Source organism: Hippopotamus amphibius, chromosome 10 (genome assembly GCF_030028045.1).
Source record: "Hippopotamus amphibius kiboko isolate mHipAmp2 chromosome 10, mHipAmp2.hap2, whole genome shotgun sequence".
In the NCBI taxonomy this organism is placed as follows: Eukaryota; Metazoa; Chordata; class Mammalia; order Artiodactyla; family Hippopotamidae; genus Hippopotamus; species Hippopotamus amphibius.
This window is the reverse complement of record NC_080195.1, coordinates 11,081,975-11,107,268: the sequence shown is the minus strand read 5'-3', so window position 1 is coordinate 11,107,268 and position 25,294 is coordinate 11,081,975. Positions and strand designations below refer to the sequence as shown.

At 38.6% G+C, this 25,294-nt stretch overlaps 1 protein-coding gene across 1 annotated transcript in view; it reads right to left on the bottom strand.

The window, feature by feature from the left end:
* Positions 1 to 25,294, bottom strand: part of TENM3 (teneurin transmembrane protein 3) — a 592,830-nt gene that overhangs the window by 427,017 nt on the left and 140,519 nt on the right. The window contains exon 3 of the mRNA XM_057696894.1: positions 10,122 to 10,428. Coding sequence (XP_057552877.1) covers positions 10,122 to 10,353 — 232 coding nt within the window. The 5' untranslated portion in view covers positions 10,354 to 10,428. The remainder of the gene's footprint in view (positions 1 to 10,121; positions 10,429 to 25,294) is intronic.

The following is a 25,294-nucleotide window of genomic DNA, read 5'->3' as shown; positions in this document are numbered from 1 at the left end:
TTCGGAATTCCAAATAGGAACACCTGTCACTACAGTTGCTTCTCCCATTCATTTTCTGCTTACAAGCTGGGAGGAACTTCCTGAGCACATCACTGGTGGTCACCTGGTTCACAAGTGCTCAGTGAGGGAAGTCGGGACACGAGCTGTACAGGGGGATACAGGGGCTCGGATGAGCTATTGCCTTTCTCAGACTAATAGGAAAACTGATGACCTTTTCATGTGTTCACTGACCACTTGAATTTGCTGTGCTGTGAATTGTCTATTCAAGCCATTTCCCATTGGGTTGTCTTTCTGTTTTCAATCTGTAAAAGTCACTCAGTTTATTTTATATATATACGTGTTTGTGTTTCTGTGTGTGTGTGTGTGTATACATATATATATATCTATTTTATCTATCACATGGATTATAAACATATTTCCCAACATAATAATTTTGTTCATGGTATTTTTATTATTTATATTTTACATAATATAAAAGATTTTTAATAAAAATTAGTCATATAAGGCTTTTTTCCTGGTTTTTTTATTTCTGTGAGAATGGTCTCCTCTGTTCTTGGGATGGACATACAGCCCCTGGGGCAGGCTATGTAGATTCCACAACCACTTTTCCCTTGCCTTCCTCTGTTATAAAAGCTGGAAAGCAAAAATAGTAACTGTTTTCTCTTCTCATGTGGCTAAGCGTAGCCAAGTATAACAGTTCTGAAAAAAAGAGATGCAGGAAGACATCTCTGGGGAGTAAAAAGAAATAGTCCAATGGAGAGAAGCCCTTCTCACCTTTGCTTTGATTCTGTTTCAACAGAAATATGAACATGCAGCAAAGGTGGGGATTCGTGGGACAAAGGCCACACACTAAGGATGATGGAGCCAAAAAAGATAGGAGGGAGCTGGTTCCTGGATGGCCTCTTTAAACCCTGGACGGTCTGCCTCTGGACTTCTTGTTTTGTAAGAACATAATTCTGTTAGGTGTTTAAACCATTGTTTTGGGAGCTTTCTGCTACTCATGTAGCAAGTCATTCCTACTTTATTCAGTCCCTCAAATTAACTTCTAGAATTCTTATTGCTTTATTTTTTACATTTGTCTTTAATCCATCTTAATTTATTTTTGAATATGCTGAAAGATACGGGTCCAATTTTATATTCTTCCAGATGGATAACCAGTTGTGCCAGTACCATTTATCAAGTCCCACTGAATAGAAAAAGCATTTTTTGTTTTATGCTAAATTTCCCTGTATACTAGGATCTATTTCTGAAATTTTATCTACTCCACTGATCAACTTGTCTTTATTTATGCCGATATCTTATAGATGTGATTACAAGGCTTCATAGTATTTTAAAAAATGTATATATAGTAAGGCCATTTTATCCTCACTTTTAAATATATTTTTGACATTTTTTCTCCCACACGAATTTTAAGATCACTTTCTCCAATTAAACATAAGCCTTGACTTCTATGCATTTATTTTGGTAGAATTTGTATTTTCATGATATCTGCTTTCCCATCCAAAAACAATGACTGTCTTTCCATTTATTCAGATCTTGTTTTCTGTCTCACAATAATATTTACAGATCTCTTCATGTTAGGTCCCATATCACTCTTGTAAAATTTGTTCCAGAGAACTTTATAGTGTTTGTTGCCGTTGTGGTAGGATATTTTTTCTGACTTCCAAATTTAGCCAATTATCTGTCTAATAAGAAACAATAAGGAATGATATATAATATGCATCAGGCATTATTCTAAGCAGTTTACATATATTAACTCATTTCATTCTCAACTGTAGATGGAAAGCTAAAGCACAATCTACATAGAAGAAAATCAAAGCACAGAAAAATTATGTAATTCGTTCCAGCAAGTTACTTGGCCAAAATTAGGTAACTTGCCACTTGGTTAATGAATGACAGATGTTGGTATCACGTACATATCATCTGGATCCAGAATCTGTACTCTTAACTTTTATGCTACATATACTACCAGTGACGTCTATATATTTATTTTGCATTTACCCAAGTACCAATTTGCTTCAAACTTTTAAAAAATTTTTCTAATGTTTCTTTTTTTTTTTTTTAAGAACTTTTATTGAGATACAGTTAGCAGGCAATAAACAGCATATACTTAGAGTGTACAATTTGGTATCCCAATCTCCCAATTCATTCCCCCCCAACCCTCCCCGCTTTCCCCACTTGGTGTCCATGTGTTTGTTCTCTACACCTGTGTCTCTATTTCTGCCTTGCATTTCCTCTTTCATAGTTGTTAGCATTTGCCTTGTGTATTGAGGTGCGTCTATACTGGGTGCATATATATTTATAATTATCTCCTCTTATTGGATGGATCCTTTGATCTTTATGTAATGTCCTTTCTTGTCTCGTGTAACATTTTTTATTTTAAAGTCTATTTTATCTGATGTAACTATTGCTACTCCAGTTTTCTTTTGATTTTCATTTGCATGGAATGTCTTTTTCCATCCCCTCACCTTCCATCTGTATGTGTCCCTCGGTTAATGAATGGCAGATGTTGGTCTCACGTACATATCATCTGGATCCAGAATCTGTACTCTTAACTATTATGCTACATATACTACCAGTGATGTCTATATATTTATTTTGCATTTACCCAAGTACCAATTTGCTTCAAACTTTTAAAAAATTTTTCTAATGTTTTTTTATTTCACTTTTTTAATGTACAAAACCAATCAGATATTTAACAAAAGTGCTAATTTTAATGTTTTCCAAAATATATATCAATTGTTCATTTTCTTGCCTTACGACAGTTGCTAAAATGTCTAAACAATGTCGCACAGTAATTATGAGGGTAGGGGAACCTTTCTTGTGTTACTGATTTTAACCGAAATGGTCCTAGGATCTCACCCTTTAGAATACTGTTTAATTTTTCTGATTGATCATCTTATACAACTAACATTTAATTTTTCCTTCTTGTTTACTTAGTGAGTTTTATTTTAATAAGGAATGGTCTTAAAATTTTATCCCAAACCTTTTCATCATCTAGTGATAAGATCATGCTTCTCTACATTGATTTATTAATCTAATTATGGTAATAGATTTCCTAACATTGAAAAATCCTTGCATCATCACCAAGGATTAGTAACCACTTGGTTATTAATCTGGTCCAGACCATTATCCTTTTATACATTGCTAGATTCTTATATACAAATAGTTATTTAGAATTTTTATTCCATATATATTGAGATGCAATTTTGGTCTAGATAGCTTCTGTTTTGTACTATGTTAATTAAGTTTTGTTGTTAAGGTTATGTCAACATCACAATATGAATTTTCGTGCTTTCCATCTTTTTCTTTTCTATTCTTTTCCTTTCTTTCTTTCTTTCTTTTTTTTTGGTATTGAATAGCTTTTTGAATTTTGGAGTTAGCTATACTTTGAAGGTTATATAAGATTCTCCTGGAAACCTATCCAGTATTTTTTAATGGTGCTCCTTTTAATCACCTTTCATATCTCTTTTGAGATAACTGATTCTGACGCGTTTTCTCCATGTTTTGAAATAATTTGGGGTTGATCATATTTTACTAAGAAAACATAAATTTCTCCAGATTTAAAAAACGTGCTGTTTGGAGCAGTTCCTGTTCATTGTTATGATGTCTTCAGCATCTCGACTTACTTGCGTTCTCATCTTCTTTAATCAGGACCATCAGGGGCTTTCTGGCTTCTTAGGCTTTTTTATAGAATCACCTTTTTGTTTGTTTTTAAGTTTATCATGATCGTATACTCCTTCCTATTTTCCTTTGTTTTCTTTTTTCTGATATTTTACTTATTTCTTAAGATATAGGGTAAGTTCGTTTTTGTTGGTCTTTTTAGATCTGTTTCTGAAGGAGGTGGACTGCAATATCCCACAATAAGTGTGCTTTAATAACCTTTTTTTCCCTAAAAGTTTTTGCCGTGTAAATTTAGCTATTATATTGTTTAATGCATGGCGTTTAAGAGTAATTCATCCTCTTGTCTCTTATCATTTACTTAGTGGTCCTTGTTATCCTGTTTGGTGTTTATAATTGTAAATTCCACCTATCCTGATATTAATACTGCCATTCCCACTTTCTTTGTGTTTGTATTTACCTGACATCGCTTCATATCCATCTCTTTATTCTCAACCACTTCTTGCCATTTTAAGCCAGTTTCTTATAAATACCAGTAACGTTTGTAAATCAACTGGGTAGTTTCTGTTTGTGTCAAAATTCAGTGCATTTCCATTTCCTGTGATATGTCATACAGTAGCGTTCACTTCTTCCATTTTGTTTTATGATTATTTGTGATTTTACTTGTTTCCTCTTTTTCCTTGGAGCTGTTTTCTGCTAAATTGATCAGATTGCTGTTCATTCCCTTTCCCCCTGCTAATTAGGTAGGCCTATTGTGCTTTCTTCATTTCACTAATGATTACCTTCCCTTTCCTGACATTCATATTCAAATACATATTTTTCATTATTACATGAATGCAAGATAGCAATTATTCCCCTCCACTAAAGCTCTATTCCATACCTGTTTCTCCCCCTCTCTCTTCAGATGAGATTTGGGAACACTTTTAATTTCCCTATCAGCTTCTTCCAACTATAGGATTTTGCTGATAAGGGAGGAGTTTTATTTCTAGTCTTTTCTTAGGGTTTCCCTTGCAGTGGTTCTTGCACATTTCCACTCACTCTATCATCATCATTTGGGATTTGACCGCATAAACACTGCATGGTGGGTGGTTCACCACATTTTCCTTTCCTTTCACAGGTACTGATTCTGATTCAGTTGGTATTACTTCTTGAATACTTCAGATGGTGCACACTGGCGATACAGTCTGAATCTCTGCACGTCCCTGAGTATCTTGCAACTACTCTAAGATATGAATGACATCTCTGCACACAGAACGCCTGGGTTGTAGTTTTTTCCTCTTGGTAGAAGTTACTCGGTTGTCTTCTAGTTTTCAGTGTTGATGATGAGAAGTTCACTAGTTTTACATTTGTTTCTTTTGTAAGTACCAAGAAGAGTAACTTGTTTTTTTCTCTCTAGAATCTTGTAAAATATTTTTATCCATAAAGAATTTCTCTAGGATGTGTCTGTGTGTGTTTTCTTCTTAATTTTACCTGGAACTTTGTCTTCTGAGTCATTTCTTCTGTTTGGTCTACAAAACCATTAATTTGGATTTCAACAATGACCACCCTCTGATCTATTATATTTTTTTGGTTTCTAAATTATGCCCTCTTCCCCTGCATTTGGTTGTTATTACTGGTTTTGTTGTTCCGCAATTTTTTTTTTTTTTGTACTTAGATGTCTGAAAGGGCTGTTATCTTATTTTGGTTCGGGTTTTCCTTCTCATCTCCATTGCTCATTTGCATTCAGCGCTTCCTGATCTGTCTGTTTTGTGCTCCATCCTACTTCCTACATGCTGTGCACTGTTAAGCTTGTTGCTGCCTTCCCAGGCTGCCTTGGAAGCAGTGACAAGTCCTCTTAGTTTCTAGGGACAAGCCTTTCTGCTCCCGGGGTTCCAGGGCTGGCACTCTCACAATATCAGAGAAGAGAAAATGCATCTGCTTAGGTGCCCTCAGCTCCTGGGGGGGCCAAGGAAACCAGCTGCTCCTGTAAGACGACATTGACTCCAGCAAGGAGCATGGGCGAGAGCGGTCAGCCTCTCTCTGGCGTCAGGAAACCACAGCATTCTCACTCATCCTCATGCGAGGGCCACACCCATTTTGAGCTTTCATTTGGCCCCACAAGGAAAGCACCTGCGCTTTGTTCGTCAGGACCTCACGTGTACCCATGTCACTGCTCAGCTCAGGGAGGTGAAGAGGTGTCTGGGAGATGGGGGGATGAGGCACCATTCACGTCACCCTGGTACCAGAATCCTGGATACACAGTTACAGGAAAACGCAGAATGCTCCTCCAACGTCCTTTGGTTTCACGAGAGAGGGTTATATTTGGTGAGGGAAAGGGCTAGCATCTGGCATCTTGTATAAAAGATGGACTGGGACTCAGGATGCAGCCCATCAGGGACGTGCAGCAGGAGGCTCCAGAGCTTGTGGGATCGACCTTCCCACAAATCCTACTTGAACTGGCCTTTGACCAGCAATGCCATGAGGTGAGAAGTCATGCCTGTGAGAGCTGAGGGCTGCTGGGCACGCCTGATGATGGTGAGCAGGAAGAGAAGGTAAGTCCCAAAGCAGCGGTGAGGAAAGAGAAGAGTTTCTGGGACCGGAAGCGAGCAGTCAGGGCGCCACGCTCAGAAATCAATGAGTGTCTGTCTTCGTCCATCTGCCTTCCTCCTTCCCTTTCCTGCTTTGTAAATTTATTATCTATCTTGATTTCAGGTGTGTACAAACACAGACCCAATGCTGTCTGCTTCTCAAATTTAAAAACAGATAACCCTCCTTCCCACTGACATTCTATAAATGAAGAATAAATGGTAGGCTTTCCATTTGAAAATTCTGAGATTCACAACCCCAACCTCAGTGACTGACTAATGGGTAAACACTTTGAGTTAAGACTGTCTCAGAGGTATTTTTCTTTTCTTTTCTTTTTTTTTCAGGCTTATGGTTCTGTGAAACAAAAGTGTTCCCATTCCCAGACATCACCTCATTTCAAAATGCACCTTTGTGGCCAACATTCCTCGTTGGAGCTGATGAGCTCTCTCATTTGGTCAAGGACATTACAGGCAATGTACATAGTGCCGAGAAGAAAAGATGTCTTATTTTATCACTTCTTTAAAAACTGTGGGATGATCTTATGCAGCTGTTTCATAAGAAATGTGTCTGAGATCTGATGAGATAAATTCCCTTCAAAGATGAATCAAAGAAAATGGTATCCAAGAATGCCAAAGAAGCCACTCTTACCCTAACCCCATCACACCTACAGCGAGTCCGCAGCTGCTAAAAGGACAACTATTTCCATCACCCAATAAACCACGTGGAGAGATTTAAAAGGAGACAGAGAAAGAGATCTGTGTGAGATTCAGTCAAATGACACATTACTGGGAAAAGGAAACTGTCCTCAGCTTTACAGTATCTAAGCATAACGTAATTAACAATAGTCACCTGCCAGTCAGTAAAGCCATAAAAAAAATGATTAAAATTAAGTTTGATAATAGGCCATAAAATTGGTCGATAAAAATAAAAATATTATGTATCTTTTTCTTATACTTGAATAAAACTATTGCATTTCTAGATTTGCATTCTCCATGTAATTGCATTAACGGGGTCTCTAATTGCCTTCCTCCAGCTGAAGCCGCATTTTCCCATGTCATTCAAAGAAGAAGTGGATTTGGACTGACAAGGTGTTTTGAAATTCCATGGGCAAGCTCAATTAGCATGATTCTTTGGAAGAGTTTCAACGATCTTTGGCTACTATTAATATTTTTAATCTTTCATTTTTATTACGTGTATGATGTCAGGAGCTGTGGCAAGAAGCACATTTTGTCAATTAAATAATTAATCCCGCAGCATAATAGGGGGGAAAAATTGACATTTGTCAGGTTCAAAGAAAATGAAAGCCTGTGAGGACTTTTCATTATGCTTGCTCGGGAAACACAATTTGATAGCAGACTTTCCTTACTCCTTTCTCTCCTTGTCTACCGCTCCTGCTACAAACATTCCCCATCTCAAACCACAGGAAAGAAAAAGCATTTGCAACGCTTCCCTCTCCCCCACCCTCATCCATGCAATCACAAAATCACGTTCATTTTAGTTCCTAAATATATCCGCAGTCTCCTTATTTCTCTCTGTTGGTACCATCAAAATTGGCTAAAACTGACTCCAAGAAACCAAACGGCAATGATGACACTGAATTGCCTGTTTTCTGCTTGGCAACTGCACAGAGATTAGAAGCCTGAGCACCGGAGGCAGACAGGCCTGGGTTCAAGTTCTGGTGTGGCCCTCACTGGCCACGGGATCTCAGGCCTCCAAGCCTTGACCGTCTCAACCCGTGAAAGGACGATGCCTCTGGACCCCACCTCCCAAGGTGCTGCGCGGGTTCGGTGATGGTCCACATACCTCCCAGCACACTGACTGAAGCAAGGTAAGGAATCAGCACGCCTTAGCTATAAATAGCAGTGCATTCCATTTATGTTTTTAATACGATCTGATTCATGAACATGTCGAGTGCACTGCAGCACCATCCACGCTGCACTTTTGCTTCTGCTTTCACTTCTGCTCTGAAACTTCATCTCCCTACTCCACGTGGCCACTCCTGACAAGAAGCCTCTGTCGGCTGCCTTGCTCTCTGTCTCCTTCCTCTGCCCCATTCACCCTCGAGTCCTTGGCTCGCAAGGAGCTGGGTAATAGTACTGTTTGGTCCCCTGAGACTTCGGTTCCAGGGTTTCCACAGATGGTCTCGCCGTGTCATCAACAACAGTCTGCACTGGATTAACGCTGCCTGGGAGGTGAAAATTTCAGCTCGCTATTTTTAACCTGTTAAGCATCCTCCTCACTGCCAAAACTAAACGCTTGCTTGGGGTGGAGATGCACTTCCTTGGCGCGCCACGCCACATGTGCTGCTTTTTTCCCTCTAATAGTATTCCACAATGTATTTTTTTTTCCAATAGGGCACTAAACAGTTATTTTCGTTACAAAAGGCAAGACTTCACACCGGGTTCAGATTGCCTGCGTTTCTGCAGTACCTGCTATTTTTGAAATTGGTGAAAAATGTACCCTGATCATCTATGTTCGCTGGGTGGACAATATGAGAGGAAAAATCGGGTTTAGAATGATCGCACAATTGGGAGATTGGGACGGCCACATATACATTACTAACAAGAAAAAAAAATTACATTGTACACTTTAAATATATGCAGTTTATTGTATGCCAATTATATCCCAATAAAATTCTTAAAAAAAGAATGATTGCCCATTGGACCATGAACTCAAGCCCATGAATTTATCTGCTCCATCCCTCCCTTAAAAACTGGATTAAAAATGTTAAGCACTTTTGTCCTCTTTCACGTAATTTGGTACCTGTAATTAGTAAGGCATGCTTTCGTGGGGGAAAAATCTCTCTTTGGCAAATCAAGTGAGTCTTCTTGACGTACACTGGTTTAGGTGAGGGAACACTATTTCTACCTATTTAGGATGGCTCCTTCCACAATGGAGAAGAGAAAAGAAGCATGAAAAACTTGTAACTTTTGCATGATTTATAGCACCGTTACCTTTCCTTAAATTTGTTCCTGCTCAGTATCAAACCGTTAGTCACACTTTCTGTAAGGTGATTGGAAAGGGATTAAGATATTCTTTATTTTTGAAGTTTAATTTCCTTTTCCTTGTTTCTTGCTGAAATTAAGCTAAGGCATGCTAAGTTGTAGGTAAATGGGCTGCACAATACAGATGTAAGAAAGATTTTATTTTCATTAGTAGTAACCCTGCCCACCTCTCAAGACTGTGTTAGAAGGAACAAAATGTCCCTATGTCTGCCTAATTTAAAAGAAGCTACTGTCTTTAAAGTGTGGAAATCAGTAGGGTTAGGATTGGGAAGTCAAGTTACAGAGTCACCATTTCACTGGTGGAACATGCAGGCAGAAAACAGTGTAAAAACGTTCAACAAATACATGTGAATGACCAAATCATAATGGATTATATGATGGGAAACTAGGATGTTTTAAGGTCTAATCTTTATGCCCTCGATTGCCTGTGAGAGAGAAACTGGAACCCTTCCCAAGCAGGCTCTTCTATAAGCAGACACAAACAGCTGGGCCGGGCGGATCACGAGATGATCCAGAGGAAGAATTCCTATATTCTTAGCGGGAAAGATGTTTCCTCACCAACGGTTCTGCACTCCTTACACGAGTTCTAACTATAAAAACAGCGTCTGTGCGCCCCTTCCTGAGCCTGGCAGGCAGCCCTGGAGACCTGGGTTTCAAGTTTATGCACCAACATTTAACCACATGCAGAATCGGAACCTCACATATAAAACGCAGAGTGTGGGGGTGATTCGCTACGTGGGTCCACGTGCCCATAGGGGGCTTTCCACCTCTAATCTGGAATACTATGGGATCATCTCACATCTCAAAGTCTGCATCAGAGGACAGGATGTCGATCTAAGACAGTAATCACGTCACCTCAAAGGGACGACAGCGGCACCTGCAAGTGAGCACGAGCCGAGCATGCTTCGTTTTACTAGAACCATGACCCACCTTGTCTGGAGAACTCATCTGCTTCTCTGTGAACCAAATCCTTTACTCTGTTTCCATAAAGCAGCCGGGAGGAATCGTGATCAAAAGCTTTCAGGGTTTCACTGGAACTGTAAGACTTCTGCGTAGGAACCCTGCACTCCTCACCATCTGCTGAGGAGTTAGTATAGCGCCGTTCTTTCTCCCGTCTGTTCTTGGTCAGGGAGCAGTAAGGCCGACGTTCTTTCACATCCATACTTCATTCCTTCCGGGGGCACATCAGTCCTGGCTGTGACAAAGGTTGCTCAGGGTTCCATTCTCACTGGCCTGTCTGTGAAGATAAAAGGTTTGCATGATGTCAGCATCACATTCATCTAAACACTGACGGCATCCTTCCGAACCTGGAGAATGGTGGAAAGCAAGGGGATTGTGGCCTATCGAGGAAACTCGCTTTCCACAAGCAATGAATATTTGTGAAATCATTGTAAGATGTCCTGTACTATCAGCAGGTGAGCCACATGTGCTGATAATGAGAGTTATGGGTGCTTGTTTTTCTGGTCTGATTTTTCACATTAATACACTCGATCTGATTTTTCACATTAATGCAAAAAAAAATTAAGCTCAACCACAAATTATGACACAGAAGCTAGCTAAAAATTGGTCTCAGTGTTTCCTAAATTGTCCATAGAGGAAAAGTTTTCTCCATTCAAAAATAAATTCCCTTTCTTACAAAATATATACTACTTTTACTTCTTTTAATTTTTTAAAGGGCAGGAACAAATTGGGAGCTTCACGGAAGTACAATTTTGTCAAGTGCATTGAACTTTTTATTATTTTTCACAAAGCCATTTCCTTCAGAGGGCACAACTATCATGGGTTAAGGACCTAAATGTCTTGACTGCTGGAGAAAAGATCTTTCCTTCCTACTCTTCTACTTCAAAAGCATTTACCTTTCCAGAAAGAAATTCAATCAGCACTATCTTGATATTTAATGCAATTCAAGTGGCTAATTTGATGTGGGTAGTTTCTTGGCAAGGGCCGGTAGCAAGAATAAGTTAGAAGGAGCAGGGCAGATTGTGTTTCTTTCCTGAGCAATTCGCTTCTTCCGGAATTTGCTAAACGTACAGGGCTTAGGGTGGGTAGCAAAGGCGCTGCTGCTGAAGATATGGGGCCCAGAAGAGGGAGAGCCGTATCCACATTTTACATGGTCCAGGGCAGATCCACATCTTACATGGTCCCCCTTTCCTTTATTCTTCCTCATGTTGTCTTTCCTTTTAATCTGAAGGTCCCTGAGGGCCTTGTCTTTTGCCCACCCTACTCCTTTTGTAAACTCACTTTTTACTTGAGTGATTCCATAATCAACTAGAAACAAATGACTCCCGGTGGTCCCAGGTCTTCTCTTTGGTTCCACATCCTTAGGGTTGGGACTTGTATTTAGCTTCTTTCTTCTGAGTAGAGTCCTTCTCCTGAAGAGTCTCTCTCCCTCTCTCTTCATCCTTGGCCGTCACGATACAGATCTCACTGCTCTTTAACGTGCTTCCGATGTGGAGTCTCTTTGCTGACTCTGACTCGCCCACGTCTCAGCTTACAACCACGCTGTCAAAAAGTTTTGATTCTTTCTATGCAATATTATGACTCCTAATACCTTTCACTTTCTAACTTCTGCCCTCCTTCCAGTGGTGAGGAGAGTGTGGAAACTGAGCTGGAATGACCCCAGAGTTCCAGAGCCTGTGCTTAGAAACGTTGGATGCTCTTCAACCAAACTAAATTCTACCCCTCCCATGTGGAGGGTTACCCCACATGGGGTTCCACACGTTTCTGCTATGAATTGAGCTGGGCTGTTAAAAGTAGATGCTAATATTTAGGCTTGGTTTTTGAATGTATCTTGACTTCCCTACCTTTTTCTTCTTTTTGATGAATCCGATTAAAAAAAAATAATAGTTTTCACTGACCCCTCTGATTCATTACTCCATTTTTCTCTTTACAAATTCTTCTAATAGCTTTTACTAGAAATTGGATTTCCCTTAACATAGCTTTCCTTTCTATTTAAGAAAATAAATAATTTCAAAGTATGGCGACAGGGTTATACAATAGGATTAAAACAGCAACACACCAATTCACTCTTGTTATTCCAACAAACAAAAGCTACTTTAGATAAATATTTACTGAATGACTAACATGCTGAGAACACATCGCTGAATCAAAAATGTTCCTGCCCTCAGGGAACATATGCTTAGTGAGGGAAACAGGTACATTCTTCCTAATGGAGTGAATAAATTTGCCCGAGTTAAAGAAAAATCTTGTTTCCAAAGTAGTCTTGATTTCTTTGGAGGAAAGGTTTATATAGACTCTCATAACTAAACGATCATTAAAAAGCTTTTCATTGACCAGGAAAAATATCGTAATTCAAGCATTTTTAGTAATAGAGCTTTGGGATTTGAAATCATTATAAAGGTTCCATTTCTTGCTCTAAGTTGACGTCTTTTTAAAAATAAGTGTTGCTATATCTACAATATGTATGTATTTTTATACTTTGAAAATGAACTGACTAATGCAGGGGGAAATTGCTGTTGTTTTTTCTTCTCCTCTGCTGCAGTTTTGTTTCAATTAGTTAGACCAGGCATTGGTAAACTCAAGTCGCCTCACCAAATCTGACCCATGACCTGTTTTTGTAAATAAAGTTTTACTGGAACGAAGCACATGTACTTGTTTACGTATTCTCCTTGGCTGTGTTCATGCTGCAAAGACAGAGTTGAGCAGCTTCAAGAGAGACTGTTAGTGAATTGAATTCTATCTCCCAAAAAAGATGTGCTGAAGTCTTAACCCCTGGTACCTGTGAAAGTGACATTATCTAGAAATATGTCTTTGTAGTTGTAATCAAGTTAGCATGAGGCCATACTAAGTTAGGGTGGGCTTCAAATCCAATGACTGGTCTCTTTATGAGACAGAAGAGGGGGATTTGGATACGGAGACTTAAAAACAGACAAGAAAATGGGCCATGTGAGGATGGAGGCAGAGACGGAGTGATGTAGCGACAAGCTGAGTGCCAAGTTTTGACAGCAACCACCAGAAGCTAGGAGAGAAGCAGGAAATACGCTCTTCCCAGAACTTCAGAGGGAGCATGGCCCTGCAGACACCTTGATTCCATAATTCTTGCCTCCAGAACTGAAAGAATAAATTTCTTTTGGTTTAAGCCACCAAATTTGTGACTGTAGCCCTAGGAAACTAATAGAGATCTGATGGCCCTGCAAAGTCGAAACTGTTTGCTATCTGGCCCTTTACAGGAAAAAATTTCGAATGCCTAAGTTAAACCATATGTATTTCCATTCTGTCTTTTTCTTTGTCCCTCTGGATCTTTGAATGTAAAAAGTTTTTTTTTTACTATATAGTCCATGATAAAATTTTTCAGTCTTGCAAGTCAGATAATCAATAAGTTCTCTAAAGTAGTGATGTGAACATATATCATCAGTAGCAAAGATGCATCCTTGCAGTAATGTTACCAATGTTTGTAAATCAATTCCAATTAAATGTTAATAAATTAGTAATAAAAAGATAATTTTAGGTATTCTTGAGCTTTACAGAACATCTCTAGCACAAAGTATATGACTTTTCTTTATTTGTGAAGCAATTCTAAAGTGCCATGAAAAGTCAAGATAGAGTATTCAAATACACCATCAAAGACAAAGACATTTTGAGCTTAGAGATTCCAAACAATAAAAAATCCTTTGCATGTCTTTCAGTTTTGCACATGGTTCAAACTCTTCAAGGATTTAATTTACCCTGTAACGTTTGCAACTACTGATATGCTTCTGATGGAAGTCAGTGAGTTCAATATGACTTCAAAAGGCAGTTTTCTGTGTTATCTCCCGCACTCAAAGCTGAAGACAAGAAGGTTAAAAACATGCAGCTGCTTAAGTGGCGCTAAATTGTCGAAGCACTTTGATGGTGATTGCGTCGTCCTACCAGAGGAAGAGGGTCGCCGTGCGCATGTTCAGCCTAAAGCAGTTAATGAACAGGACCTTTGCTGCAGCAGGGGGCGGGGTCTTTGAAAAGGAAGGAAAACTATTAGAGAGAAAGGGGACTGAAAACTTTTAGTTGAACTGGCTATAGCAAGTATATGACAACATCAAACTGATCTGGTTAATTTTCATTAGCTCCTTGAAAAACCACTCAGTTACTGTCCATAGCGTTCCTCTGGAAAACACAGCTGGTTTTAATGCGAATTTTGTTATTTGGCTATTTGTTTTTTCTCAATATCTTGCAAAGTATTTAACTAAAGGAATGGGCAGGCAGTCCTGACTTAGAGACACTAGAGGTCATATCCTCTATTTCAGATACTGTATGTTATTTCAACATGCTTTGAGACTTGGCCACAGAATTTAATGACATTATCACATTGTTTTATAATATGTTCTTCACTCCAAAGAAACACTTTTAAATTGTACCTTTAGGAAGTCATCTGACTTTAACTGGACTTTGTATATTTTTAAAACCCTTGATGCCAATGATTACAATCTCTCAGGTCTATGACAAACATCCCTTAAACCATCTGCACTTCTAAAATTCTGTGAGCTTATATGTCCCTCTAGCAACTGAAATAAAAACAAATATCCAAACCCAAAGGATTAATCAACCTTTTGGTCAAATTCACTCATGTTTCCATTGTTATTTATTTTCTGTAAGGATTACAAATTCCTGAATATTACCTTGAATATCTTCTGCATAGACTGTCTCCTTACTTTATAAATGGTTTGGAAAAGCTCACCCAAAAGAATAAGCAGATTTCAGAGAAACTCTAGTTTACCCCAGCATATTTTAGATTACAGATCTAAATTAAGTTATTTGTACACAATACCAAGATAATTTTGCCTTCTGTTATTCACAATTCATATTTTCCCAAATAAGTTAGTATTTATGATTTATTACCAGTTGTTAATCAAACAGTAAATACAACTTTGCACACCACAAGAACTTCAACATGCTGAATAGCTAGATTACTGTCAATTGAACACAAGATGAAATTAATTGCTATTGTTCATTTCAGAGGAAATTTTGTTTCCAGAGACAAATTTATAAATCAAAGAATGGAAATGATTAAGTACAAAAATAAAATCATGTTATGGTGATATTTTTAATAATGCTAAATTCAAGCATAACTAAAAACTGAGCTTACGGTTTCAAACCAAAGAATGCAAGTGAATTTAGTTATCATGTTTGAGACACAAAAGTAAAACACAAATAAAACTGTGAAACGAAATGTAGGGAAAGGAGAGTGTACCACGAGTAATAAAAGTGATGCTTCTTGAGCAGATACAGGTACAGAGAAAAATATAGTGAATAATTAATGGCTGAGAAGATTAAAAACAAGGAAGGTTGCTTTCTTTAAACAAGACAGGAAATAAAGAGAACATTTGATAGCAATAATAAATAAGTCAACTTCTGTTTCCAGCCAAAATGGAGTAATGGGAACTGGATTTACCCTCTTGTCTAAAATAGCAACAGCAATAAAATAGACATGAAACAAAGTTTTCAAGATACTGACATGAAGAAATGAAGGCTAGTGAACCTTGAGAAAGGGAAACAAACAAGGTGAGCCCTTGATTACCCCTGCTCACTGCCTTGAGAGAATTTCCAGCCTGTGGCAGAGGAAGGCAGAATCCAGGAAGAGCTCAGCTGCCTTCCTAAGCTAAAGAGACAGCTGAAAGTCTGGTAGAACAGGCTGTAAGAATTCGCAGGACAAAGTGTTGGAGAAAAGAGAGCTGCATGGGGAAAGAACTCTTCAGGTCTGCAGAGGGTCCTTGAGGATTCAGAGTACTGACCAGCACATGTGAGGGGACTACTTGGAGGCCAGAGAAAGAATGACTTGAAAGGATTATAGCAGAGTTTCTCAACCATGGCATTACTGGCATTATTTTATTTTATTTTATTTTATTTTATATTTTAAGCTCTTTATTGGAATATAATTGCTTTACACTATTGTGCCAGTTTTTGCTGTACAACAAAGTGAATCAGCTGTATTTATACACATATCCCCATATCCCCTCCCTCCTGACTCCTTCCCACCCATCCTATCCCAGCCCTCTAAGTCATCACCCATAATCAAATTGATCTCCTTGTGTTAATTACTGGCATTTTAGATGGAAAAATTCCTTTTTGTTGGGGGATATCCTATAGTAGGATGTTTAACAACATTCCTAGTCTCTTCCCACTAGATACCAGTAGCACCCCTAGACGTGACAATAAAAAATATCCTCAGACATTACCAAATGTCTCTTCGGGGCAAAACTGCGCCTCTAAAGGACCACTGAGTTACAGGGAACAGTATTCAGAGCTCAAACAGGGCCAAGAATAGTGTATAGTTTCTCCAGCCAGACTAGAAAAACCTCATAATTTATTAGGCAATGTACTCACAAAGGTCTTGCCTCAATTGTGAGGAATAATTAGCACTAGACTAAACATGGTTCTGGTCTCAATAAAAAAATCTTAAAAGCAAGACCAGAAAGAATCAAAGTACTTCCAAGTAGCTTAACTGTCCCATAACAAAGCTGAAGAATATTATAGGAATAGAAAAATAACCTACACTCAACAAAGTAAAATTCACAATGTTTGTCATCCAATCAAAGAGTACCTTGCATGCAAAGAAGCAGGAAAATAATGAGGAGAAAAAGCAAGCAATTGAAACTGACCCAGAATTGACATAGGTGTTAGAATGCATAGACAAGGACATGAAAACAGTTATTATAACTATATTCCATATGTTCAAAAAATTAAACTATCATGTTTCATGAGATGAAAAATATACCGGATAAGGTGGATGGAAGATTAGACATTGCAGAAGAAAAGATTAATGAACTTAAAGTTACAGTAATAGAAACTATATAAGCACAGAAAAAGAGAAAAAATAAATAAATACATCATCAGTGAGATGTGGGACTACTTCAAAAGGCCAATATGGATGTAACTGGAATCTCTGAAGGAGAAGACAGAGAGGAGAGAACAGAAAAATTCTGAAGAAATAACAACCAAAAAATTCTCAAAGTTGATAAATGCTATAAAAACCCACAGACTCCAGGAGCTCAATAAACCCCAAGCACAGGAAGTATAGGGAAAAGTATACCAAGGCATTTGATTATGCTGCAAATTGTTCAAACTCAATAATAAGGAATAAGTCGGAAAGCAGACATGGGAAAAAAGCACATTAAATACAGTTCCTTGTTGGAAATAATGTAAGCAAGAAGACAGTAAAGAAACATCTTTAAAGTACTGAAAGAAAAAAAAAAACCCGTCACCGTAGACTCCTATAAGCAATGAAAATATCTCTTGAAAATGAAGGCGGAATCACTACCTTTTTCAGACATAAAAAAGTTAATCACCAGTAGACTCTCATTACAAGAAATGTAATGGAAGTCCTCTAGGCAGAAAGAAAATGACATCAGATAGAAATATAGATCATAAAAGGAATAAATGGCCCTTGGAAATGGTAGCTATATGGTTAAAAACACAAGATATTTTCTTATTAAATCTCTTTAAAAATAGATGACTGGTTAAACAAAAATCATTACAATATAATGTGGATTTTATAACATGTGTAAATAAAATTTACTGCAACAGTAGCACAAAGAAAGGAGTGGGGAAACAGAAGTATACTATTGCAAGGTTTTTACACTATATGTGAAGTAGCATAATACCACCTCAAGATAGGCTATTATACTAAAGATGTATACTTTAAACCCTAATGCATCCACTAAAATAACAAAACTGAGAGTTATGGCCAACAAAAGAAATAAGGGAATCATTAAAAATGGAAGCATAAAACATCAACTAATCCAAAGAAAGTAGGAGAAGAGGAGCAAGGAACATATGGGGCAAGTGGATTATAAATAGCAAGATGATAGAGAAACTTAACTAAGCCAATAATCACATTAGATGTAAACGGCCTAAACATTCCACAAAATGCAAAGCTTTTCAGATTGTATTAAAAAATAAAGAAAAAAAAACAAGACCCAATATGTTGCTTCCAAGCAACATGATTAAATAGATTAAATACAAAGACACAAACAGGTTAAAAGTAAACAGATGGAAAAGGGAAACCTGACCATATCAATAATTGCATTAAATATAAATATAAATGATCACAACAATTAAAAGGCAGAGATTGTCAGATTAGATGAAAGAGCAAGTCAAGACCAGCTGGAGGAACACTCAGCAGTGATTAAGAGAATGCAATGGATCTACATGCATTGATGTGGAATTGTGCACAAGGCAGAGTGATCATTAATTTTTTTGTTCACTCATCACACATGTCAGGCATGGTGAGAGGCGCTGGAAATGGAGAGATGAGCAAGACATAATCTCTCTTCTCTTTTCTTCTGAAAGGGGAGATAAGAGTTTAAATAATAAGTCGCACAAAAAAAATAATTAATTAAAACTTTAGCAAATGCTGCAAAAAAAATTGCAAGTTGCTAAGAGAGAATAGAAGGTGCGGTCTGATTAAGACTGAGAGCCAAAAAAAGACTGATCTTAAATGACATTTAGGCTGAGAGCCATTGGTTAAATAGGATTTATCCCGGTTACAAGTATGTGTCACAGAAAAGAAGGTGACAGTAGAACAGACAAGACTGAGGAATGTGTTCAAACCACACCTGGAGACAGGGAAGAGCTTGGTGGATGAATGCCAGCAGAGCTGGGGCAGAGTGAGAGGCAGGAGAGGTGTGAAATGAGTCCAGAGGGAACCTGAGGCCCAGAGGCAGAGCTTCATAGGACGGGATAAGCAGTTTTCACGCATATGCCAGCATTGATGAGTGACCGCTGGAGAGCTTTCAATGGTGCGTTTGACGTGATCTGTCAGACTTACAGTTTGGAAAGATCCCTCTGGCTGAAGTGTGAGCAGGGAAGATGGCGGTCTGGAGAGGAAACAGGAAAACTTGTTGGCAGATTTTTGCAGAAGTCCAGGAAAGAGAATGAAAGCATGGACTAGGACCTGAAATGGCAGTGGGCATTTAGGGAAGTGGACAGATGGGAGAGATAGATATGGCATCAGTTAGACCTGGGATGGGCTGAAATGAGGTGAGGAAAAAGAAAGAGCCGGGATGACCATCAGGCTGCTGGCTGGAGCAGATGGGTGAAGAGGGACGTCTACTGAGACAGAGGGAGCAGAAAGCCACCCCTCAAAACTATTTAGTGCACACTCCCAATTCTTGCTTTTCTTTCACTTAAAACATATATTATTAGGCAGTAATCTTTGTTCTTTGTGGAAACTAGAAAATACAGATAAGAGCAAAAAAAATCCTTAAAATTATTGCTCACTTAACACTTAGTGTTGACCTTTTCAGGCTCTTTGTATGTGTGTGTGTGTATGAATATATGTATGTCATATATAATTTTTATAGTTTAATATAAATGATCTTGTAACCCATTTCCACTTGATATATTATGAAGTTTCATGCAAGTAAAGATATACTTATGTCTTTATTTTAAAAATGATAACTAGAAAGCTTATTGTTTTAAAACTGAAAATTATTCTTTAGGCTTTATCATAGACAGCAAATACAAAAACTTAGAAAATGAAACAAATAGGAGCAACATACTAAAATAGCTACCGAATAAGTATGAATACTGGAAAATTTTTAATTGGAAAATATATAGAACAGTGCCTGAGGCTATAAGAAAAGTGGCTTGAGTCCGATCAAATCATTAAAAATTCTTTCAAAATTATTTATATGTAAAAGGAAACTGAAACTGGAAAGGACCAAAAAGGAAAAAAATACGGATACTGAGGATAATTTACCTAGTAATGGAAAGTGGGAATATATTCTATGATTGAAAAACAAATAAAGCAATTCACTTGCATAATCTGAAATTAAAAGTGATTCTATTTTTCCTAATAAAATAATGGACAATAGTAATATAGTAAAATATATTAATTTGGTTATGTGGGCTACGGTTGCAAAGGCATGAACAACTGCAAGGAAAAGTCATAATCTCCATACTTTGAATAGTTTGAGCAAAGGCACTCTAGAATCCAACACGGCTGAGCCAAACGCAGCTTTCCTAACCTTCCAGACCTTTAGGGTAAAGTGTAAATAATCCCTCTCAATTTGTGTGTCTGCCGGATCAGCCAATATCCATTATATCTGTTTAAGCATTTTTATGATGGTTTAAGCCAGAACCCTGAATCTAGAGGCCACCACTTTATTCACCAGTGCTTCAACATGAGCCAGGCCTTTGAAAATTTTGCCAATAATGCAATTGGGTTCAGATGGAAAAATCAAAGAAATAGTTATGTATCGTGAGACTGTGTTATCCAAATGGCCTCAAATATACACTAGGTAAAAAGCAACCCGATAGACAACTTTGATATCATGCCGTGTATTGTTCTGATTGAACTGGGACAAGGACTGTCATGACACCTTCACACGTACGTGTCCACCCTAGTGGACACACCAGCCACAGTCAAATACAGAATCATAACAATAACCTCCACTTATTAAACACTTTTTCATGCTGGGTTGCACATTTCATTACAATGTCTAACAACAGCTCGTCAAGTTTCTGTTATTTGCCAATTTTACAGGTGAGGAAATATGAGAAATTCGTAAAAAATTCAACTCAGACACCCAGCGAGTGGCCAGACTGGGACTCATACTCCACGCAGTGTTCTTCCATTTATGTCTCTGAACAGTTGCCAAAATATAAGGTCTGTGGAGTATCAACTCCAAATACAAACCTTTAGCCATCACGCCAGAAAAACAAGCAAGCCTTCTGTTCTGCTTAAAAACAACTACAGCTTCTGTATCATAAAAGGGACCTGTGGGTATTACTGACCTGGTGACAGCTGGGGACCTGCATGCCATTGGAGGAGCTTCTTAAATGAAGAGCTAGGATTATTTCCCTAAGTGCTGGGAATATTCCTCTCTTGAAGAGTGGACATAAAAGCTCCTTGATGAATTATTCATTTCAATCTTGATTATTTATTGAGTGCTTAAAATGTGCCAGGTGCTTTACATATATGACCTCACCTAATCCTCACAGCAACCTTGCAAGGTAAGAATTATAAATTCCATTTTCACGTGAGAGAACGCAGGCCCAGAGAGAGGAATTTCTCCTCCAAGGACACAGAGTCAGGAAGGAGCTGGGCAGAATCTGAACACATCTCAGCTCACTCCAAACCTGTCCTCTCAATACCAGCCTCTCCTTTCAGACCTCAGAACAAAGAAGGGATTTAAGCCATAAACAAAAACCAAGCAAATTTTTTTACTAAAAAAAAAAAAAAAAGAGGGAGGGTGGTGGCAGAAATGACAGCAAAGAGTTTGACACACTGTGTCGGGATGTCAACAGATTCAGTACAATGAAGGTTGTCATATTGAAAATACCACAATAATTAAATTTGCAGAGATCTCGGTACTGGGGATGCAAAAGTAAAAGCCAAGTGAAATTCAGCTGAGGAGTAAGAAAAGTGGAAAATTCAAGACCCAGTTAGAAAGATCAAATATATTGGGAATATTTTCAAGCTGCTTCTTTGAGGAAAAGACAATTGAGGAAGAAATAAATGATACCTCAGTGCGATGTTCTGTGTTTCAGAGGAGAACCCTGTCACGATTCCCTTTGCTGGTCTCCCATCCCATGTGGTTTAGTTACTAGAGGAGAGAGGGTTTCCTACATCACGGCCATTGTGGTCAGATGTGGGTTTTTGGTATGCCCTGTATTTCCCTGAATAAAAGCTCCTCTTCCACATTGGTTTCCAAGGGTTTCAGGCGGAACAGATCCCAATCCTGGGGTCAAGGAACTGCCTGCACAGAATCTCAGTGATTGGTTCAGGAATGGACACGTGACCCAACTCGGCCAATAAACTCAGCTCCAGGACACGTGACAAAACTATGGGGAAGATGCCTACTGAAAACCAGCCAATGTAGATTTGCTAATCTGGGAAGATGAAGACACAGAGCTTCTTTATATTTTTGCCACCGTGTGTAGAAAGCCTTCCTGCCACTGAAATCTATATAGAAGGAAAGAGGGACTTCCCTGCTGGTGCAGTGATTAAGAATCTGCCTGCCAATTCAGGGGACACGGGTTCGAGCCCTTGTCCAGGAAGATCCCACATGCTGCCGAGCAACTAATCCCGCAAGCCACAACTACTGAGCCCATGGCGCGAAGCCCGTGAGCCTAGAGCCGGTGCTCTGCAACGAGAAGCCACCGCAATAAGAAGCCTGCGCACTACAATGAAGAGTAGCCCCCGCTCTCCACAACTACAGAAAGCCCACATGCAGCAATGAAGACCCAATGCAGCCAATAAAATAAATAAATAAATAAATAAATAAATAAATAAATAAATAAATAAATAAATAAAATTTATTTAGAAGGAAAGAGCCCCCAGAGAGAGAACCAACAAGTTTTTACCCTGATTTTTCAAATTTAAAAAATCTATACTAATACAATTGGGGTGGAAATATAGTGCAGGTGATGCCAAAAGTCTAGCTCCACTATTTACAATTTATGTGACTTATGACCTCAGACAAGTTATTTAAACTCCCTGAGATTTGGTTTCTTACCTTTCATTCTCTAAAATGCATGTGATAATACCTTTCTTATGGAGATATTATGAAGATTAAATGAGATACAGTTTTAAAAGCATTTAGCCCAGTGATTGGTATATAACATAATGTCCACTTGACAAAGGCCAGTTATTATAATTAAATTCAATAGTACTGTCCACTGTCCAAGAATAACATCCAGCATCATTAGGCTTATCTGAGGAAGCTGGGATGGGGAAAAATGTATAAAAGCTCAGTTCTACAAGGTTGAGGGCAAGAGTTTATACATCTAAAGTGAAACATTTTGCTAACATGTTTGAATGCAATTTGGGATTTGAATTTCTATGAGCATACTCAGAAATACTATGTTATCAAAATGAGAAAAAAATAGTTCCCACACCAATAATTTCAAAATGATTTCATCTCTAATGGTATCCAAATATTTATGGCTTGGTGGTAAAAAGCAAAGTCAGCAAATGACAGGAAGGACTTTCAGGAGAAGCAATGAAACTGATTAAGAGTCTCTAGATTGAAAGAACCATGTGAGGTTTATTTTAGTAACAACTAGGTGGAGACCTGATAACTACCCACAAGTATTTGGAGAATAAAGATAACTGCAGTTATTCATGCCTCTCTAACCCACAGGCAAAATTACTATAATAAACATATCCTCTGTCTACTGCCCACCAGGTAGTTTTCATCTCAGTCTGAAAAGTACCAAAGCAGCCAAATGGCACCTTCTCTGCAGACCCCTGGAGAGCAGGAAATGCTGGTTCAGCGGTGGAGGTGAGGGTCTTGCTCAACATAGCCTCTCCCTGCGGAGATGTGGACAGAGAGAGTCCCAGACCCAACTTTTCCTTGAAGCGGTGGAGCTCGGGGGACAAAGCAATTCCAGAGTCGCTTCAGGGTTTCAAAATGCCTGTGCTTCAGTCCTAGTGTTTGATTTGCCCAGAGAACTAGGGACACCCACTTAGGAGGATTCCGTTCTCTTTACCATTTCTCTTCTTTGGTGTTTCTTGTTTGTTTTTAAGTGAACTTTAATGCAACTCTATCAGGACACATAAAGACGCTCGCTTTGAATGTTTTGAAATCTCAAGTTTAATCACGCATCTTAAAGTGCCTACGTATAATTAATTGTACTCAAATATTATGACTTTGAATAACGCAGGCAAATAGTCAAGTAAAAATAGGAAAAGTATGTCTAATTAGTCAACTGCTCTAATTTCCCGGATGTTTTCTATTATAAAGACAAATGTGTGCATAACTTATAATATTTATAAAAACTTGTATGAGTCGGGGACATATGGCCTGACCCAGGCCTACCTTCACCAGGGGCACCCGCTGAAGGGCGAGGTGGGGGGCTGCCAGCCAGCCCAGAGCCCCACTCAGGGGGCTGCTTCTGCTTCAGGGGGACCCCTTTCAATCATTAGCATAAAGGCTCTGGAGTAAGCAGCTTAATCAAGAAAATTTTTTTCTGCTGTTACTAGTGGTTGTAAGTGGTTACTAGTAGTTATAAGCCGAGGCACGGGGTGACAATGGACCGACCACACAGCAGATGATATGGTCGTTTTCTCAGATGTCTGCTGAAGTAGGAGTCTTTCAACACTCTTCCTGACCACGAAAGGGCAGTGCAGGCAAGTGTTCCAACAGGCACAGAGAGAGAAATCCCGTTTGCCATTGACTGCCTGCCAAATTGAGAAGCTGGACTTTTGCCATTGTATCTCCTACCTTGATGATGTATTCCAGACAACTGCGAAAAACCACACTTTTAAGGTAAGCTAGTAAACTGTGGCTACTCAATAAATAGTAAACCGCCACAGCAATCTGGAGTAAGTCCATTCGCTCTATGTTTCTTGAAAGAAAAGCGTGACTAAAATGCAATAGTCCCTGTTGAGAAAATATGATCTAATTTTGGCTATAGTGGCTTTGCTTTAAAATAATTGAGCTTGCTAGTCATCTCATTACAAAATAGTTATGGTATCAGTTAATAGTTCTAATCTATATGCCAGGAGGAGTTTAAAATTAATTTGGATGGAGAATTAAGGAAAGGACTCTAATTTTAAAAAACACCTTCCCCAGGTGAGTCTGCCTGTCCATCACCTTCCCAACTGGGCACTGGCATTGCTGCTCTAGTGCAGGGGCAGCGTTTCTGCAACCAGGAGGTGTGTTATTTTACCACTCATTTAATTTGTGGTCCCTCTATGCTAACTACCAGTAGGGGGCCAATTAGCACCAATTACAATCATTACTCTGCATGATGGACACCTGTCACCTATGCACCGGACTCAGGCTACTAACTGGATTTCACGTGGGTAACCAAGTAGTAATGACTACTAGTTATCATTAGCCTAGATTTGCATTCCTCCCCACCCCCAGCCTTTTCCTAAGTCACAACCACCACTTCCCTCTGAGCATATGAAATGGTGAGACCACTTTGAAAAGGAGAAATCATGAACATAACCATTTCCATGATTATTTTTGGAAAATAGCCGCATTTCATTGGATTGTTTCTATAGTAGTAAACATGTAATGTGAAATATATTTTAATTGCTATGATGTAAATGAGACTTTGGGGTCATGTTACAGAGTGTTAACTGAAAGATCCAGCTAGGACTTTAGCACGCCTGCAGGCCTTTTAAATTGTTATGGGAAATTGCAACATTCAAT